This window comes from Microcaecilia unicolor, chromosome 8, assembly GCF_901765095.1.
Source record: "Microcaecilia unicolor chromosome 8, aMicUni1.1, whole genome shotgun sequence".
NCBI classification, from domain to species: domain Eukaryota; kingdom Metazoa; phylum Chordata; class Amphibia; order Gymnophiona; family Siphonopidae; genus Microcaecilia; species Microcaecilia unicolor.
In genome coordinates this window covers 219,787,040-219,806,056 of record NC_044038.1, presented here as the reverse complement: position 1 = coordinate 219,806,056, position 19,017 = coordinate 219,787,040, and the positions used below count along the sequence as shown (strand labels likewise).

Below are 19,017 nucleotides of genomic sequence, written 5' to 3'. Positions count from 1 at the left end.
TCTTTGCGACCATTTTTGTACAAATGCTGTCAGACAGATGTTTTTATGCCTGCTTTTTTTTTGTTGACATTTTCAACGCAAGAATGTCCTCATGGGGAGGTGGGGGGGAGGGGGAGGGCGTTATGAGCAGGCCATCTCATTCTTACTTGGAGGTTCTTTCAAGATGCCCCTCTGTGTTATCTCTGTGCGTTATTGTGGTTATTACTGTACAAGAATTAGCAGTAGATTCGACCATTGTCAACAAAACAACAATCCTCGTATCTTTCTTTTAGAAGGGATTTAAAAACTCTTACCTATTCCAACAGTATTTGGATTGATCTCGCTCGTTCACCCTTGTTTATCGATTTCAATTTTTTATGATAATATTGTTAAATATATGTTTTTTTTGGTAAACTGCTTTGAACCTATTAAAGGATTAACCCCCCCCCCTCCCATTCTGTAAATGGTGCCATAATTTGTGTGTGTGCGCGCTAATTTGGCTACATGACCAAATTGTGCACACAACTTAATTGATTAACAAGCCAATCAGTGCCAATAATTGGTATTTAACAACCAATTAGCAGCACTAATTAGCTTTAATTAGATTTATACGCACAGCTTTCTAGGCGTATTCTATAATGTGGTGCGCGTAAGTTCTAATGCATGCAGCTGAAAAGGGGGGCATGGCCATGGGCATTTAATAGGCAGGTCGTGGGCATTTCAGAAAACTATGTGCACTGTTATGGAATACGCCCGATCTGCGCCTAGTATTTAGGCCTGGTTTTGGATGCACCTAAATTTTAGTCGCAAGAACAGCCATTAAGCGTATTCTATAAACTATGCCTAACTTTAGGGGTAGTTTATAGAATTGCACTAAATGCGTGGGTTTTTTTTTTTTGGGTGCTGATTTTTAAGGCACCATTTATAGAATTCGGCCCTACGCGGGTTATAAGTGTTCAGATTAGATAGCACCTCTTAACGGTAAATTACAGGAAGCTGAAAAATGTCTTGTGCGGGTACCCTGATACCAGCAAAATGTCAACATGCACATTTTATCCATAAAGGATGTTAAACTTACCAGGTCTTGCATAAACTTGACATTTGAACTTGTGTCATGTAATTTTATAATACCTGTGTCAAAGTTTCAGAAAGACAATATAGCCACGCGAAAGGCTGTAAGAACTGGCCCTGATCTCATGCAAATGCACACACACATTTACAGCTGCATGTTTTGCAAAGTACATGCATGCATCACAACTATTTTCAGAAATGCCAGTGCACCGTCCATGTGAGAGTACATGGGTTCTTTTTTTATGCACGTATTCCCCTGCATAGTTAAAACCCTCCTTCCCTTTCCTGTGTGTAAACCAGTGTTTTATAAAATTTAGCTCCTTAGTGTTAAAATTGAGACTACGGCAATATTCCTGAGTTCAGCAGTTTCAGAAGTAGCATGCCTGTCTGCTTTCCGTGCATGAGTTGTAAGCGCAGTGACAAACACAGAATTTATTTTTTTTAGAGTTCACGGTGGATTTTTTTTCCCCTCCTTCTTGCCCTATAGTTCTTTTCCACAGCAGCAGTACAGCCATCAGGGAAGCCCCGAAGCTTACGCTATGATGCACATGAATAGGAGTGGTGGGCACATGGGGCAAGTAAACATGAGCTCCGTCTCCATGCCTGGGATGCCTATGGGTCCAGACCAGGTAAGAACAGTGAGCAATGGAACTGAATGCAAGCAATTAAGACCAGGAGACTGAAGGGGGGGGGGGGGGGGGGTGACGCTCGAAGCTTACCGTGCTAGCAGTGTCTGATTTAAACTGGTTCTAGCCAGTCTAGCAGTCATGTTGTTCAGCATCTAATGCACAAAGGGGTTCTGCATGGTTTTTACTGTTCAGGGTAGCAGCTAACGATACTCCTATGGAAATGTATTACAAGGTGCTCATTAGCATTAAAACGAGCATTCTGAGCGATGCATAGACATTTCCAAGTGATGCACAGAAAGTACCGCCTACGTTTAACATGCAAAATTTTCCATCAGGTCTGGTGCTGTTGTGTGAGGGAGACTTTGGGGAGATGCAGTCTGCTTGCATTTTTCAATAGAGCAGAGGAGTGTGGTAGCCGTGTTAGTCCACTCTTAAGGTTATCAATAGAAATCAAACAAAATAAAACATGGAAAAGAAAATAAGATGATACCTTTTTTATTGGACATAACTTAATACATTTCTTGATTAGCTTTCGAAGGTTGCCCTTCTTCCTCAGATCGGAAATAAGCAAATGTGCTATCCACACCCACCCTGTTAGAATATCAATGATATGCTTTGATGTCCCCATGCATACTTCCTACCCACCCCCCTCCTCCCACCCTGTCAGACTGTCATAGTAATGCTTGAATGTTTTCACTTATATACACTGTCAGCTAGCACATTTGCTTATTTCCGATCTGAGGAAGAAGGGCAACCTTCGAAAGCTAATCAAGAAATGTATTAAGTTATGTCCAATAAAAAAGGTATCATCTTATTTTCTTTTCCATGTTTTATTTTGTTTGATTTCTATTGATAATCAATAGAGCAGAGAACAGCCTTAGAGGGGCAGAGAAACAGCTGGGGGGAGGGGGCTTTTATCAAGGAGGATATTCTTTTCAATAGCAAGCAGTGTAGGAGAAAATAGCTTAGAGGGGCAGAGGAACAGATGGGGTGGGCTTTCAGCAAGGAGTAGATTTTTATGCACAATTGGCTGGGGAAAGCCACTGATATCAGCTGCGGGGTTGGGGGGGGTGCTGAGAAGTAGACAGCCGGGGAAAGCCCCTGTGATGTCAGCTGCGGGGGGGGAGGGGGGCGGAGTAACAAGTAGACGGCCAATCAGCTGGGGAAAGCCCCTGTGCTCTCAGCTATGATGTCTGGGGGTGGGGGGCAGAGAAACATGCAGACAGCCAATCGGTTCAGGAAAGGCCCCTATGATGTCAGCTTGGGGGACTTTCTGCAAGGAGGAGTTTCCCAAGTGAAATCGTTGGGGGCAGAGGGAAGGCAAGTAGGCTGCAGGGGGCACCAGAGCACCGCAAGGGAATGTAGACAGGGGACAGTGGAGCTGGCAAGTACTGCAGGGGAAAGGCAAAGTACACCAGCTCAAGCACATGCGCAGAACAGTGACAGACTGCTCTGCGCGTGTGCTAGGCGCTTTCCCTACCGAGCTGCTCTCTGAAATTGTGTGCAGGTCATTTGCTTGTGATTCCTTTGAGCACCGCTCACTATTTCCAAATCGGTAAGTTCTACCGAGACTCTCTAAATGCATGCAGTTTTTAACCAGGACTTTTGTGCATCAGATCCTGACTAAGAGCTTGTATGTACAAAAGAAGTCAGTTTAAGGTGCTGAGTAGGGTTGGTCTTTGTCCCATTTGCTGGGTTTGGCATAAGGCAGATTTCTATAGCTTGTCTCTCCAGACTCATATGGGGTTCAATCAAATTTCAGTTGCTGAAAGAAATAACTCCCCCCCCCCCCCCCACCCACCCAAAGGGAAAATAAAAAAACAACAGAGACAGATTAATCTTCATGGCTCCAAATTTAGAAACATTCTCATGAGTTTTTAAAAATGAGAACACCCTACTTTTTAGGTAAAAAACAAATTCAGGAAAACTAGTTGCTACATTGTCCACTTCCGATGTTATCTGGGAATGTGTCCAAAAAAAGTCCCCTGGGATAACAAATAACACGGCTGTGCATAAAACGGAGAGTCTAGTTCAGCGAAATCAGTCTACCTGTTTATTTTAATTATTTAATACGTTTGAAAGCAAAGCCTTTCATACTTTGGGTACCATCTTTTTTTCATTCAACAGAAATACTGCTGACATCGGACAGTGGAAGCGCAGGAAGATCATTCTCAGTGGAAAGATGCACTGAAGACCAATGCACCGCTGGCAGCCGCTAGCTGTAGCCTTATGGAAAGACCTGCGTCGTTAAGGGAATCCCGAAAAGGTGTCCGGACCAGCTTCTTACCAAAAGACTCTTGAGTAGAAGAAAGCTACAGTTGTGTGTAAAAATGTGCAATGGGGGACACAAGTGAAAAGATCATTGGTGCTCCATGGCGTTAAAGATGTTGGTTTGGAAATGGACTTAGTAGTAACTGTAGCGGTAAGCAAACTTATTCGATTCACCAGAAAGTACCCACATCTCCTTATAAGTATTGGGCACCACGGAGCAGAGAGAAAAAGTAAGTTCTGATGATGGAAAAATTCTGGTGCAATCTGCAACCGTCTCAGCTCCAGGGTCCAGTTCTTGAGTCTTGACCCCAGCCACGTTCTTTTCCTGAACTAGCATGCTATTTGGTTTAAGCCATTTATCAGCGCCCAATAATTCTTGCATTTCTTGACCCACTTTCTCCTCTCTAGTATGGGGTAGTCCTTCTCTGTGGCCTCTCTAGGCCAAGTCAGTTAGAAAAATAGGTAAACCTGCTTATTAGTCGCATTGCACAACTTGTGGTTGCTGGCATGCACATTCTGAAAAAAAAAAATGTATCTTTTGCAAAACATGGACTTCTGGAGTAGAGACTAAAGGGTCAGGTTTCTTCCCAACAGCTTGGATGGTAAGTTGGAGCAAGGCTAAAGTTTTTGATCAGTTGAAAACAGATGTCGTTTTCTGCTGCCTACTATCACATGCCTAGGGACATAGTCTATGGCCCTGCTGCTCAAAACTCCGGCAACTAAGCACCGTAAAAAATACCACCAGAACAGCGCAGAACTGTGCCCTAATGCTCACGCTAATGAGATGCAAATGTAGGCACGCTCATAGTGTTGATAATTAGGGAGTTCGGCATTGCGCAGAAGAGTTCCGTGGTAAGCTCGGCTCCTGTCTGCATGCGCCGAGTAAAACCCGAATGTGAAGCACACATTGGCGTGTTTGCTACGGCTGAAGTATAAGCATTTAAAATGTGTTTTTTTTTAGTTTGGACGCTTATATTTAGATCCAGAAAACAAACGCCAATGTGTGCTTTCACTGGGCATTTTAAATTTTTTAAAGGTTTATTTTTTATTATGGACGCTTTAAATTTAGACGCAGGAAACGGACACCACCGTGTACTTTCGCTTGGGTCTGCTGTTGCTCAACGACTAACATTTAAGGGCTTGCACAGACTTCCTTCTGCTTCCAACAGCAGTCAAAACTGGCAGATCTTGCAGAAAGAATCGAGAGAAATCTTGTCTTCTGACACCCTAATGCCTGCTCTGACCTGACGTTGTATTTGCAGCGGTAAGGCAGTTTTTGTTTCAGGTGCTCTTTTCTGAGCATTGGGGAAGGATACAAAATGACCTTGTTAACATGAGCTCGACTACCTTTGCATGCTATCTGCGCTAGTGCCTGGCGCACTCGTTTCCCCTCTGAACATTCTGTGCAGGTAAATGCAAGCGCCGTTACGGCACTAAATGGCCTGTTATCGCCCACGTTTTACTTTTGAGCATCGGGGGGGTTATGTGTTATCTGTTCGATCTTTGAATCAAGACATTGAAAGGACCAGAAAATGCGTCATTTCCTCCATGCTTGTACTTGGAATCAGTGCTGTCTTCTGGCAACTTTTGCTTAGGTCACGTTGAGACATGGCAATATGAATTGGAATTTGGTAGAGGTTTTCTTTTCTTTTTTTTTTTTTTTTGTGAATAGGCTTTGTAAATACGATCTTTAAAATATTGTATTATATATATACATAAATATATATATATGACTTTTGTAGGTCACAATAACTCATTTTTGCAGAGTTTGTGAATCTTAAATATTTAACCCAGTTGATTTCTTTAAACTCCTGGCTGAGGGAGTTTTTTTTTTTTTTTTTTACTAAGGTGCACTAGCGTTTTTAGCCCACGCTACAAGCTGAGATACCCGTAGGAATATAATGGGTATCTCGGCATTTAGCGCCTAATTTTTATGCTAGCACAAATTAGTAAAAGACCCCCTTAGTGAAGTCTCTTAATTTAATGACCTCTGGGGAAGGTTGCTTCTTGCTCTCCTCCCCCTCTCCCCTCCCCCCAACCCCAATTTTTAGTAAACTACCCTCTCCCATTTAGTCACATTTCTAATCATGGCTTTTTAGGTGATTGTTTTGTTAGGTTTCAGCAATCAGCCAGTTAAAACAAAGCGCTTGCTAAAATGGAACCAGCTGTTAACTTCCCCCCTCCCCTCCCCCCCCTTTTTTTTTTTTAATGTTGAGAGAGAGTAGACGTGTATATTGAACAACTAAAAAAGGCTCTGGTTTTTCAACCTGCCGATGAGTGTTGCTGTCTTCTCCTAGAACAATCTGCCTTTTGTTGGCAGTAGCAGGTTGTGTTTTCCTTTTTTTCCCTTTTCTACAACTTTATTTAAAAAGCACGTTGCCTGTTATTGAAAGGCCTGTGATCATCTTTTTCGCCAGTGGTAGCCTGGATGGCTGAGAAATGTGTTTCTCAAACTACCCTTCCCTCTAGGCTACGGCTTCCAACCCCTGTCCTCAGGGGTCCTAGAGCCTGTTGTTTTTGAAATATTCATCATAAATATGGTTTAATTGCATATACGGGGTCTTCAATTCATGCAACGATTACCTCAGGCATTTTTGTTACGGGTGGCCTGAAAATCTGACTGGTTGTGGGGTCTTGCTTTTAAGCACAGAGCTTACCAAACATTTTTTGGGTCACACCCCCATGGTTGTAGGTGCAGAAGCACCGGTGACCCCGCCAGCTTCTTCCTATTTTGGTCTGTCCATTTATTCGTTATGCCCAGAATTTTTTTTTTAGGGGGAAACTTTTAAACTGTGTACTTTGCACCTTATTTCAAGGGGGAATATATATAAATGATTTCCCTTTTGGAAATTCTCTCAGGTACAAAGTACCTCCTCCTTCCCCCTCCCCCCCCCCCCCCCCCCCTAAATATTGACCTGCTTTTTGTGCAGGTATAGTTTCTATGGATATTAGCAGAAAGGAATGGAAAAATGCAGGTGCTCTGGGTTAGTTTCACACAATACAGGCAGTGCTTTGCTCATCTGCACCTAAAATGTTGCTTATTTTGAAAACATCACAAATATTTTTGGTTACATTGAGGAAGGAAAATTGTCACTTTATCTGCTAAAGTAGTTGCTTTGAAAATACTCATTGCCTTTTAAGCTGCATATGTTAAAAGGCTTTTTGTTTTTAAGGTGCCCTATCCTCCCTCCCCCCCCCCCCCTAGCTTTTACCCCTACTCTGTCTTTTTTAGTTATCTGAAAGGAAATCTTCTCCGAGACTCGACCCTCTTTGATGCTTAGAGTCTTGGTTTTCATTCCTAAATCTCTGGGGCTGCTACTAGGTCAGTTTCTCAGGCTACCCTTGATGAATATACATGAGAGATTTGCATACAATGGAGGTAGTGGTTGTAGATCTCTCATTAGGGATAGCTTGAAAACCCGGCTTGGCTGGCAGCCAGTGAGGACTGGGCCTGAAGACCAAGTCCTGTAGTTCCAGCTGTTCCATTCTCATATCCTCTGCTGGACTAGTCTGTGTTACCTTCTTGCCATTGCTAAACCTCAAACAAGTCTGGGCTTCAGCCTCAGATGTTAAATAACCGCAATAACACGAATACTGATCAATTTGAAAAAGACAATCCAGCATGTAAGTTAGGGGTGTCCAACCTCAGCCTTTGCCAGATCAGGTTTACAGGATTTCCACAATGAATATACAGTGATACCTCGGTTTTCGTTGATAATCCGTCTGAAAACAATCAACGAAAACCGAAACAGACGAAAATCGAGGCAATTATTTCCATATGAATCAATGTAAATCCAATGAGCAGGAGAATGCGTGGGTTGCCCTTTGTTTTCGCAAAATGAGCAGTGAAAACCGAGGCAACCAACAAAATCCGAGACAAATTTTTCACTGAAAAAATCAACGAAAACCGAAACTGACGATAACCGAAGTCAATGAAAACCGAGGTTTCACTGTACACGGGATCTATTTGCATACACAGTGGAGGCAGTGCCTGCAGCTAGACGTCATGTATGTTGACCGGGGAAATCATGAAAACCCACCTGGATTGAGGACAGAGGTTGGACACCCTTGATATGTGGACCCAGGGCTGGTGTGATGGTAACAGTTGATGGTGTGTTTGATTCGATGGGTTATTTTATTGGCCATTGTAGGGGAGGAGGGGGTGAGGAACTCCACCGTTGCAAACCTCCACTGTGTGTTAAACTCTTTCAAAGTGCTACTCCCACACTCATATGGTGAAGGGGAAAAAAGCAAGCGTGTTTCAGGCTTAACCAATCTATTTGAATGTTGCACCTTTTTCCTGTATGGATTTTTAATTTAGGATTTTAGTGCACAGATTTTTTTTTTTAAATAGACTGATGCAACAGTTATGAAATCATATAATTCTGAGGTAGCAATATTTAAAACAATATTCTCAGGAGGCTTACAGTATTGAAAAGTTAATTTAGTTTACATTTAAAGGTTGCGTGAAATATCCATATTTCTTTCTTTCTCTGGAAAAGCGAGATAGACCGATTCCGTGACCATTTATATACAAACTGCTGGTTGTAAGCTATTCTGCTCTACTGATCTGTTTTGTGAAGTTGATATTAATGTAAATAAAGGTTTCTATTTAAAAGTAGACTCAGATGCCTCATCCCATTGTACATTTTCTGTTTTGAGTATAGAAAAATTATTACTTTGGATAGTCTACAGCAGAAGGGGCACTTCTGGTTTTTTCTTTCTGATCAATAATTTACAAAGAAGGATCCATTTGCCGTTAGCTTTTACTAAGGTGCTCTGAAAAATGGCCTGCAGTAGTGTAGGTGCGGGTTTTGGGCAAGCGCAGAATCATTTTTCAGTGCACCTGTTTAAAAAAAAAAAAAAAAAGCCTTTTTAAAATTTTTGCCGAAAATGGACGTGTGGCATAATGAAAATTGCTGCACGTCCATTTTGAGTCTGAGACCTTACCGCCAGCCATTGATTTAGTGCTAAAGTCTCGCGCGGTAATGACCTACGCGTGCCAAATGCCACGGTGCGCGTCCGATACGCGTGACAGAAAATAAAAATTATTTTTCGGACGCCTGGCAAAAATGAAATTACTGCAAGAGCTACACAGTAGCCATGCGGTAATTCCATTTTAGCGCTCGGGTGTGCGTAGACGCTTATGCGGCTTAGTAAAAGGGCCCTTAAAATGGGAGCTTTATTCCAGCCCTGTATAATTTATTTGTAACATTTGTATCCCGCATTTTCCTACATATTAGCAGGCTCAATGTGGCTTACAAAACACCGTTATGGTGAACGCCAAGTACGGTAGGTATTAAACAAATAGAATTAGAAAAAGGGTCAGGTAAGGTAGGGGTAAATGGGTACAATAAGGGACAAGGAAATAAGAAATAAAAATGTCCATTGCAATGTATGTCTAGATGCATTGTAGAGTTGAGGCATTTAAGTAGAATCAATAGGGTAGGCCTTGCAAAACAGGTATTTAAAGTTCGCTTGAAGTTTTTCTGGTCGTTCATCGTTTTTCACACTCTTTGGTAATGAAACCACCTACCTATACATCTAGGTTTGGGGAATTGAAAATGGTGTTGCTTTACTTTTCCAATGCAAAGAATTTGTGGGAGGGAATGGATAGATGGAAGGGGGGGTGAAAGATGCTTCTGTTTGTGTAAATGAGCTGTATTTCTGAGGGTATCTGCCAATGCCCAGAGGTCGAGAACTATTTGCCCCTCACCTCACCCAAGAGCCTGAACGGATAACAGTGCAGTGTCTAGTAAACCTTTATGTGCAGGCCACTGATAAGCTGAGTTCACAAAGCAAATGGGAGGTACATTTTTTGTAATATAAGCTCATTACCAGAAAGTGTTTCATTTTCTTGTTTTCTTCCTAAAAAGCCTTATGGAAGAAGAATTCAAATGAAGATAGTAGAAACACCCTAAAGAATGGCAAATTACATGCAAAGCACGGATGAGGAAAGCAAAGAGAGACTTTGAAATGAAGTTCACCTCGGAGGCAAAAAAATAATAATAAAATAAAAACTTTATGTACAATTGAAGCAAGAAGTTGGTAAGAGAATTAGTTGGTAAAAGGGGGGGGGGGGGGGGGGGGAACCATACCATAGAGACTAAATTAATTCTTCAGTCTTCATTGAGGAAGATGTGGAGGAGATACTCATGCCAGGAATGATGTTTATTGGTGATGAGTCAGAGGAACTGAAACAAATTGCTGTAGACCTAGAAGATATAATAGGGCAAATAGACAAACTAGAGAGTAGCAAATCACCTGCACTGGATGGTATATATACCCCAGAGTACTGGTAGAACTAAAAAAAAAAAAAATGATTGTAAGGATTATCGATCTGCAGTTTCAAGTGTGGTACCTGAAGCTTGGAGGATGGCCAATGTATCATCACCAATTTTTAAAAAGGGTTCCAGAGATGATCTGGGAAATTATAGATCCGTAAATCTTACATTGGGGGCTGGGAAAAATGAGAGAGATTATTAATAAAGTAACTGAACATATATGTAGGCACAGATTAATGGGAAACGGTCAACATGAATTTACCCAAGGGAAATCTGCTATGTGTTTTTCAAGGGATGAATAATTACGTGCGTAAAGGTGAACCAATTGATACTGTGTATCTGGATTCTCGCAAAGCCATTGAAAAAGCACCTTATGAATGACTAGAGCAAATTAAAAAGGGATAGGAGGCAGTATCGGTCAGTATTTTCAGTGGAGATGATTATATAGTGGGGGTTTCACAGGGATCTCTGCTAGGACCGCTACTTTTTATTATTATTTATAAATGACTTGGGAACTGGAAAAACAAGTGAGGTGATCAGATTTGCTGATTGTGATACAGTTATTCAAAGTTGTTAAATCACAAGAGGACCTTATGAGACTGGGCATCCAAAGGGCAAACGAAATTTAACGTGAACAAATGCGAAGCGATTGCATGTAGGGAAGTGGAGTCACCACTCTTGAAAAGGATCTAGGTTTATAGATGATGATATGTTGAAATCGTCTGCTCAGTGTACAGTGGTGGCCAAGAAAACAAATAGAATCATTTTTAGGAAAGGAATAGAGAATAAAACAGGCTATTATGATACCTTTGCATCGCTTCATGATGCAACTGCTAACCCCAAACATTTCAAACAAGATGTAGTAGAAATAGAAAAGGTACAGAAGAAGGGTGATGAAAATGATAAAGGGGATGGGATGACTTCTCTATAGCGCTCTTCAGCTTGGAGAAAAGATAGCAGAGGGGGAGGTATGATAGAGGTCTATAAAATACTAAGTGGAGTGGAACGGGTAGATGTGAAGGGCTTGTTTACTCTTTCCAGAAGTACAGAGACTAGGACGTACACAATGAAGTTACCAAGAAGCAAACAAATCAGGAAATACTTCTTCACTGAGTGTGTAATTTTAAGCTCTGGAATTCATTGCTGGACAATGTGGTAAAAGCAGTTAGCATAGCAGGGTTTTAAAAAAAGATTTGGGCAAGTTCTTAAAAGTCAAGGCCATAAACCATTAAGCAGTGGATTTTGCTGAGTCCACTTTAATATCTACTTTACTCTTTTGGGATCCTGCTAGGTATTTATGACCTGGAATGACCACTGTTGGGAACAGGATGCTGGGCTTGGTGGACTTTGATCTGTCCCAGTCCAGCGATGCTCACTATGGGATACTCCCGTGTATGTCTGTCCCTTAATAACTTTTGTGATTGGACTCCTGTCCACATTGCATTTTCAGGACACAGCAGGGGTGGATATGAGGACTTACAACAGTGGACTTTTGGATCCAGATGTGCGTTGCCAGAAAGCAGGTGGTAAGTGGAATTTCTTATTGGGCTTCCAGTTCCTCTTGGGAGAAAAGGGCACATGAGCGTAACTACCTGGCCTTTTCCCAATACTCTGTTCTAAATCCCACTACCAGAATGGGTTTTTTAAACACAGACACACAGTTATGGAAATTAGATGTATCTTTAAAATACAAAAGAAGATCTTCGGCACCCCAACGCAATAGCCCTGACAAAACAGCCTGGTAACAAAATAGCCCTTGACAAAATGGCCCCTCCTAGAAAAAAAAATGCAATGCCATATTCTGGGCAGCCTGATCAGGCCCTTTTGTCAGAGGGCTAATTTGTCAAGGGCTGTAGTGTGCGCAGGCCGTTTTGACAGTGGCAGTTATGTCAGGGTCTATTATGTGGGGAGCGTTTTTTGTCAGGGCTATTTTGACCAGGTACCAAGATCTTCACTGTCAGTCCGTGAGGGCCACCAGGTTTTCAGGGTACTCCTGTTGAACGTGAATGAAGATGATTTGCCTGCCAGCTACCCTCCCTTGTATGTGCATTCTCATGTATATTCAGTAGGGATATCCTGAAAACCTGGCCCTTTGGTGTGCCTCAGAAACACAATGAAGTGCAAGAACATAACTAGATGTTCCCAGAACAGTTGTTGACTACAGTAATGGGCCAAAGTTAATGCAGTTTCTGATTTTTTTTTTTTTTGCACTTCAATCACAAGTCAGTCCTAGCCAATCGCTTCAGAACCGCTGGCATGATAAACTGAACAACAAATTTTACAATGGGCTGTAAGTTTCACCAGTCTGTGAGCCAAAGAAGCGTGGACTATATAAGGAAGCTGTATCTTTATCATCCTATATAATAAAAAGCACCTCCAACATTCTGAAGCTGACTCCGTGGCAGTGTAGGGTTCGTAAGTCTTTCATTCAGCCTTTCATTGGCTCTCACTGTCCCCACCCTCACGTCGAGGAAATGGAACTCTGCATAGTTGCCAAGCAAACAAATGTGACATCACAGGAACGAAGAACCAATCAGCCAGAATGGAACTTGGAGGAGGGAAGAGGAGTGGAGTGGATTGAATCTCTAACAGTGTTGCCAGGTGGGCGGTTTTCCGCGACCCGCCGCGGGAAATTTTTGCCCGCGGCGGGTTGCGGTTTTTTGGGCTGCTTTTTGGGCTTCAGGGCGGTTTTTTGGGCGGCTTTTTCGGCCGCGGGGGCGGGGTTAGTGAAGTTTTTGGGCGGGGTTAGTGACGTTTTGGGTGGGGGCCGATGACGTGGGAGGCGGGGCCGATGACGGGGGAGGCGGGGCCGGTGACGGCGGGGTTGATGACGGCGGGGGCGGGGGTGATGACGCGGGGGTGGGGGTGTCAGGGGCGGGGTTTGAGTTTGGGCGGGTTTTGGGCGGTTTTTGTGCTGGATTGGGTGGGAAAAAAATTTTCCACCTGGCAACACTGATCTCTAACAAACAATCATATACAGGGAGGTACGAACATCAGTAGAGGCAAGTGCACAGAACAGAAGGGAAGGCAAATATTTAATCACTTTGTCACTCACACACATCACACACACTCAGTCTGTGCCTCTCTCTCTTACACTGTCTGTAAAACACACTGTCTCTCTCACATGGGCAACTGTATGTTGCATTCTCACGAGTAAGGAGCTCTTCTGATGTGATGGTTAAACTGACTGAAGGGCCTGAACAAGGAAAACTTTTACCACATTGTAACACAGTTTACACAAAAAATATTGTATATAAAGAAATCTTACACATGTAAACAACAATTATATTCAGAATACAACCGTGGAAACATTAATGGCAGGAACTCGTTACATTGCTAGCGCCAGTTTCATTGCGTTAAGAAACGGGCCTTTTTTTTTTTACTAGTTTTAATATAGAATGCATTTTTTATATATAGGACGATCTGTTGGGCATTGTAATCCCTCAGAAAATAAAATTTGAATATAGGGGCCATGGTTTCCAAGGGTTTTATCAATCAGTCTATTCTTTTATTTTCCACTCCAGCGCCCTCTGGACCTTCCTTACACTTTCAGAGCTAAAGCAACGCACTTTGTACATAAATCCTTGAAGTGACACAAAACAATAACTTAACATCAAAGGAAGCAACTGCTTTGAAACTCACCAGCACTCATGCAGGGACCTTCGCTTTTCCACAGTTACTAAACGTCACCGTCCCTAAAATTACAGGCGTTTAGTGAAAGCAGTATGCTATCATCACAAAAGTAAGCTCCTTCTGTCTGAAATATACATTTGTCGCCTGATGTTCATCCGGTGGCGGTCAGTGTTTAAAAAAAAAAAAATATGCTGAAATGTAAAGGAGAAATCGTGGAACCCTTAACACATCTGAATAACAATTCAATCTAGTGACAAGAAAAATTGTTCTACACACATGCAACACTTTTTTTTTCCAAAAACTTTGTGTGCATTTGAAAAAAAAATTTTGTTTGTTTGTTGAAAAGGGAGGAAAAAAATCCTCAGCAGTCAAAGGAAATTGCTATTGGCTGGGCATAACCCACTTGTGTTTTCAAAAGCCAAGGCACCTCTTGACTAATCATTGGCTAAAACGCAAACGAATCTTTTCCGGAGATGGGAAGGCGGTAGAACGAGAGGACATGAAATGAGATTGAAGGGGGGCAGAATCAGGAAAGATGTCAGGAAGTATTTTTTCACGGAGAGGGTGGTGGACGCTTGGAATGCCCTCCCGCGGGAGGTGGTGGAGATGAAAACGGTAACGGAGTTCAAACATGCGTGGGATATGCATAGAGGAATCCTGTGCAGAAGGAATGGATTCTCAGAAGCTTAGCTGAAATTGGGTGGCGGAGCAGGTGGGGGGAAGAGGGAGTGGTGGTTGGGAGGCGAGGATAGGGGAGGGCAGACTTATACGGTCTGTAACAGAGCCGGTGATGGGAGGCGGGACTGGTGGTTGGGAGGCGGGAAATACTGCTGGGCAGACTTATATGGTCTGTGCCCTGAAAAGGACAGGTACAAATTCAAGGTAAGGTATACACATATGAGTTTGTCATGGGCAGACTGGATGGACCATGCAGGTCTTTTTCTGCCATCATCTACTATGTTACTATGTAAAAAAAAACCTCCCCCAAACATTTTCAGTTTCTTATTGAAAAAAGTAAAAAAACAAATGAAAATGTTTGAGGGAGGTTTTTTTTTTTTTTAGGTGCCTTGGCTTTTGAAAACACGAGTGGGTTATGCCCAGCCAATAGCAATTTCCTTTGACTGCTGAGGATTTTTTTCCTCCCTTTTAAACAAAAAATAATTTTTTTTTTTAAATGCATACATAAAGCAAGTGTTGCATGTGTGTAAAACAATTTTTCTTGTCACTAGATGAGATGGGAAGGCGGTAGAACTAGAGGGCATGAAATGAGATTGAAGGGGGGCAGACTCAAGAAAAATGTCAGGAAGTATTTTTTCACGGAGAGAGTGGTGGATGCTTGGAATGCCCTCCCGCGGGAGGTGGTGGAGATGAAAACAGTAACAGAATTCAAACATGCGTGGGATAAACATAAAGGAATCCTGTTCCGAGGGAATGGATCCTCCGAAGCTTAGCTGAGATCAGGTGGCAGAGCCGGTGGTGGGAGACGGGGCTGTTGGTTGGGAGGCGAGGATATTGCTGGGCAGACTATACGGTCTGTGCCAGAGCCGGTGATGGGAGGTGGGGCTGGTGGCTGGGAGGCGGGCATAGTGCTGGGCAGACGTATACGGTCTGTGCCCTGAAAATGACAGATACAAATCAAAGTAAGGTATACACAAAAAGTAGCACATATGAGTTTATCTTGTTGGGCAGACTGGATGGACCATGCAGGTCTTTTTCTGCCGTCATCTACTATGTTATGTTACTATGTTATTCAGATGTGTAAGGGTTCCACGATTTTTTGAAGCACTAATTTTGTGGAACAGTTCGATTGTGTTTGGAAATGTGAAGAAGAGCAATCCACTGCACAGCAGAAGTGAAAACAGTGGTAGAGACGAGCACACACTGACTAGGAAATGAAGGTGTTTACAAATAAGACTCAACATGACTCGTGTTTCGGCACTAAGGTCTTCATCAGGAGTCTCATTGCAACCTATTGATATCGATGTGAGATTTCATAATTGCTATAGCACAAATTGTGTTACTTATTTAAGTAGTGCTTAGCGGTGATATCTTTCAGATGAATCACTAGGATGCAACAAGACTCCTGATGACAGCCTAGGTGCCGAAACATGAGTCATGTAGTGTCTAAAACTGTGCTGACCATTGCTGCTGGCTAGATTAGCCTCAAATATTCAGTGACAGGCCACATCCGAGCACCAACACTGAAGATTTGGGGCTAATTCAAAAGGCCGTGGTTACCGGCGCTTCTGCAGACCCAGCCACTACTCAGGCATGGCCTGAATAAGACAGGCAGGTCCCGGCTGAATATGTGCTGGGACCTGCATAACTTTTCTTTTTGGTCTTTTTTTTTCTTCCCCCCTCTCTGAGCCCCTCTCCTCCCCTTCCCCCCCCCCCCCCCTAGCCTGTAACAATAAGATCTTCTTTCCCCCACCCCCTACCTAGGCCTGCCCAAGCCTAGCTCATGTTCCTGGTGGTCCAGTGGGTGTCATGGGGCAGGAGAAGCCCACTTGTGCCTGCCCCTTGTAGCTGCCACAAGAAAAGGGCTTCTGCAGCAGCTCGCTATACTTCGGTAGTACCGGGAGGGAGTTGGGGGTAGGTGAGTGGGAGAACCCCAAAAATCAGTTATGCAGGACCTGGCCAATATTCATTCAGTGCCAGGCATTGAATGTTGCCAGCACCTACATAAATCGCTGGCTCCTTCCCCCCTGCTGCCACCCCCCCCCCTGCCCACTTTCAACATGGGGGGGGGGGGGCAGAGAATGACATTCAACAGCACTGCCTGGTTTAGCGGCTCAATGCGATTTAAGTGCGCAGTCACCCCTCCTGCCTGCTTAAATCATTTTGAAGATCCAGTGATTGTATTTCAGCGTTCTGTAGTCATTTTGATTATTTTTTTTTTTATATATCACAGTTCAATTTGTTTACAAGCTTGTGGAATCTAAACCTGTTCCACATACTTTTTTACAGAATAATTGCATGGTTTTCAACATACAGTCAAAACTTGTGTTTCCCAAATATTTTCAATAAACTTTGTTTAAAAAAAAAGAAAAACATCAAAGCTATTGCTACAAATTCTTATGTGAAGTATGGTGTTGCAATCTTAAAAATGGAACACTTATGAAATTTATTTTTATACTGTAACAAGGTACTGTTTAGACAAATGGGGCATTTGAGCATTCCACATTTTATTGGCAAAATTCTTGATAACTTTGAAGGAATGTTTCTGAATGGAACAAAACTATTTACAAGACTTCTTCAGCAGCTCACTTTCCATTACTCGAGCCCTTTTCTTTCTTTATGCTACTGGCTGAGTCAATGCCAAGATAATTAACAAAACTTGTACCCCCCACAAGAAAACTGATCTTGTCGTCTTCCAGGCTTGTGCAGGAATGCGTTGACTTGAGTAGACGTTATCTCCCTTCGCTTCCTTTTTCACTATGCTCTTTCCCAGTTGAATAAACATATTTCTAAGGTTGTACTTTTCAAGTTGCACTTGGCGTTGTGTTATATATAACTGCATTTAAGCATAGCATGAGAGAAGGTTTTGCATGATCTTTGCTCCCTGTGGCTCTGTTCCAAATTGCTATAATGGAAGTATCCTCAGTCTGTTTGCCACATGCTCGTCCAAAAGTGTTAGTGGTAGTCTTGTCAAAAAAAAAGGCTTTTGTAAAGTAGGTGCATTACAATTCAAAGTAAAAGCAGGTATTAATGCTGGACTCTGAAGGGGGCCTCTATGCATGAAAGTGGATCGTAAAATTTCATCATCTTGTCTCTATCTTTAAATCACGTAGCATTGTAAACATTCTATCTATCTTAGCCACAAAGTTTTTGTCCAGTCTTCCAGGCTAATGTTATAACTCTCTGAAATTATACAACGTTTTCTTCAAGTCTGTACATAGATTCAAGTTCTAGCCAGTTGAGATCCTCTGTGAGGGCCTGTGGTTCCAGGTTCTTAGCCCTCCCATCCTTCCCAGAGTTGGCCTCTTGTTTAGAAACAAAACAAAAGAAAAAAAAAACAGCACAATTTTAGAATTGTTTCCACTCAGTAGGCAGGCATTGTCTATTTGGTACAACTGTCATACAGTATAGAAGACATTTTGATGTGCCACATTAAGTACAACACCAGCCATTTATGACGTTCTTCAGCCTGGGTCACATCCCAACCATCATTCTTTTTCTCATATTTTCCTATTAACAAGAGTAGCTTCTCTATGTATTAACTTTGAGAACTGTTGCTCAACATGCAAAGACAAAGCCATGTTCTAGTAGACCACCCAAAAACTTTATCAACCATTGTTCAAAATGTAAGAGTCCTGACACTGTCCCTGATAGTCAAAAGCATTGAACTGGCCAGTTAAATGCCCCATAACTTCCCCCACTAAGATCACTGGTTAGCGGCTAGCAGATAGCCAGTTATATCGGCAGACATAACCAGCTGTCCCCCGATTTTCCGCTGCACTTTAGTGGCTATATTTAGCCGTGTGAATACGTGAGATATCTCTGACTGGTTCAAAGATAAAATCCAAGAAGACAGGAGGAGCCTCCACGGAAAGTCAAAGCAAAACAGCAAAAGTAGAGGCTGACAAATGCGCAAACCAATAGGGAGATAATCTCAAAAACCAGTTTATTCAGAATATTCATATCAATAACACGGTCCGTGTTTCGGCGCCAAAGCGCCTGCCTCAGGGTCACAATCAACTTTCTACAAAAAAACAGGACAAATTAAAAACATAATATTAAGAGATTTCAAATAAAATGTATCCGCCTTAATTGCAGTACTATTATGAATGTCCGTATATGTTCGGCTACATATTTTATTAAGGCGGATACATTTTATTTGAAATCTCTTAATATTATGTTTTTAATTTGTCCTGTTTTTTTTGTAGAAAGTTGATTGTGACCCCTGAGGCAGGCGCTTTGGCGCCGAAACACAGACCGTGTCGTGTCCTTGATATTGATATGAATATTCTGAATAAACTGGTTTTTGAGATTATCTCCCTATTGGTTTGCGCATTTGTCAGCCTCTACTTTGGTTCAAAGATAACTCACTATGTTGATATTCAGACTTAGCCGGTTATCTTCTTCCCAGCCAAAACTAAACATTCAATGCCACTCACTGGAAATGGCCCAACATTGAATGGCCGGGTTTA

General features: G+C 42.4%; 2 protein-coding genes across 6 annotated transcripts in view; one reads left to right on the top strand and one right to left on the bottom strand.

Moving 5' to 3' along the window:
* Positions 1-7,654, top strand: part of NCOA3 (nuclear receptor coactivator 3) — a 252,633-nt gene extending 244,979 nt beyond the window's left edge. For all 3 annotated transcript variants that reach the window (XM_030211264.1, XM_030211262.1, XM_030211263.1), the window contains 2 exons: positions 1,538-1,679; positions 3,807-7,654. In XM_030211264.1, coding sequence (XP_030067124.1) covers positions 1,538-1,679; positions 3,807-3,818 — 154 coding nt within the window. In that variant the 3' untranslated portion in view covers positions 3,819-7,654. The remainder of the gene's footprint in view (positions 1-1,537; positions 1,680-3,806) is intronic.
* A 9,298-nt stretch (positions 7,655-16,952) lies between these two features.
* The window catches only part of SULF2 (sulfatase 2), a 317,708-nt gene continuing 315,643 nt past the window's right edge, over positions 16,953-19,017 (bottom strand). For all 3 annotated transcript variants that reach the window (XM_030211408.1, XM_030211410.1, XM_030211409.1), the window contains one exon: positions 16,953-17,850. In XM_030211408.1, coding sequence (XP_030067268.1) covers positions 17,820-17,850 — 31 coding nt within the window. In that variant the 3' untranslated portion in view covers positions 16,953-17,819. The remainder of the gene's footprint in view (positions 17,851-19,017) is intronic.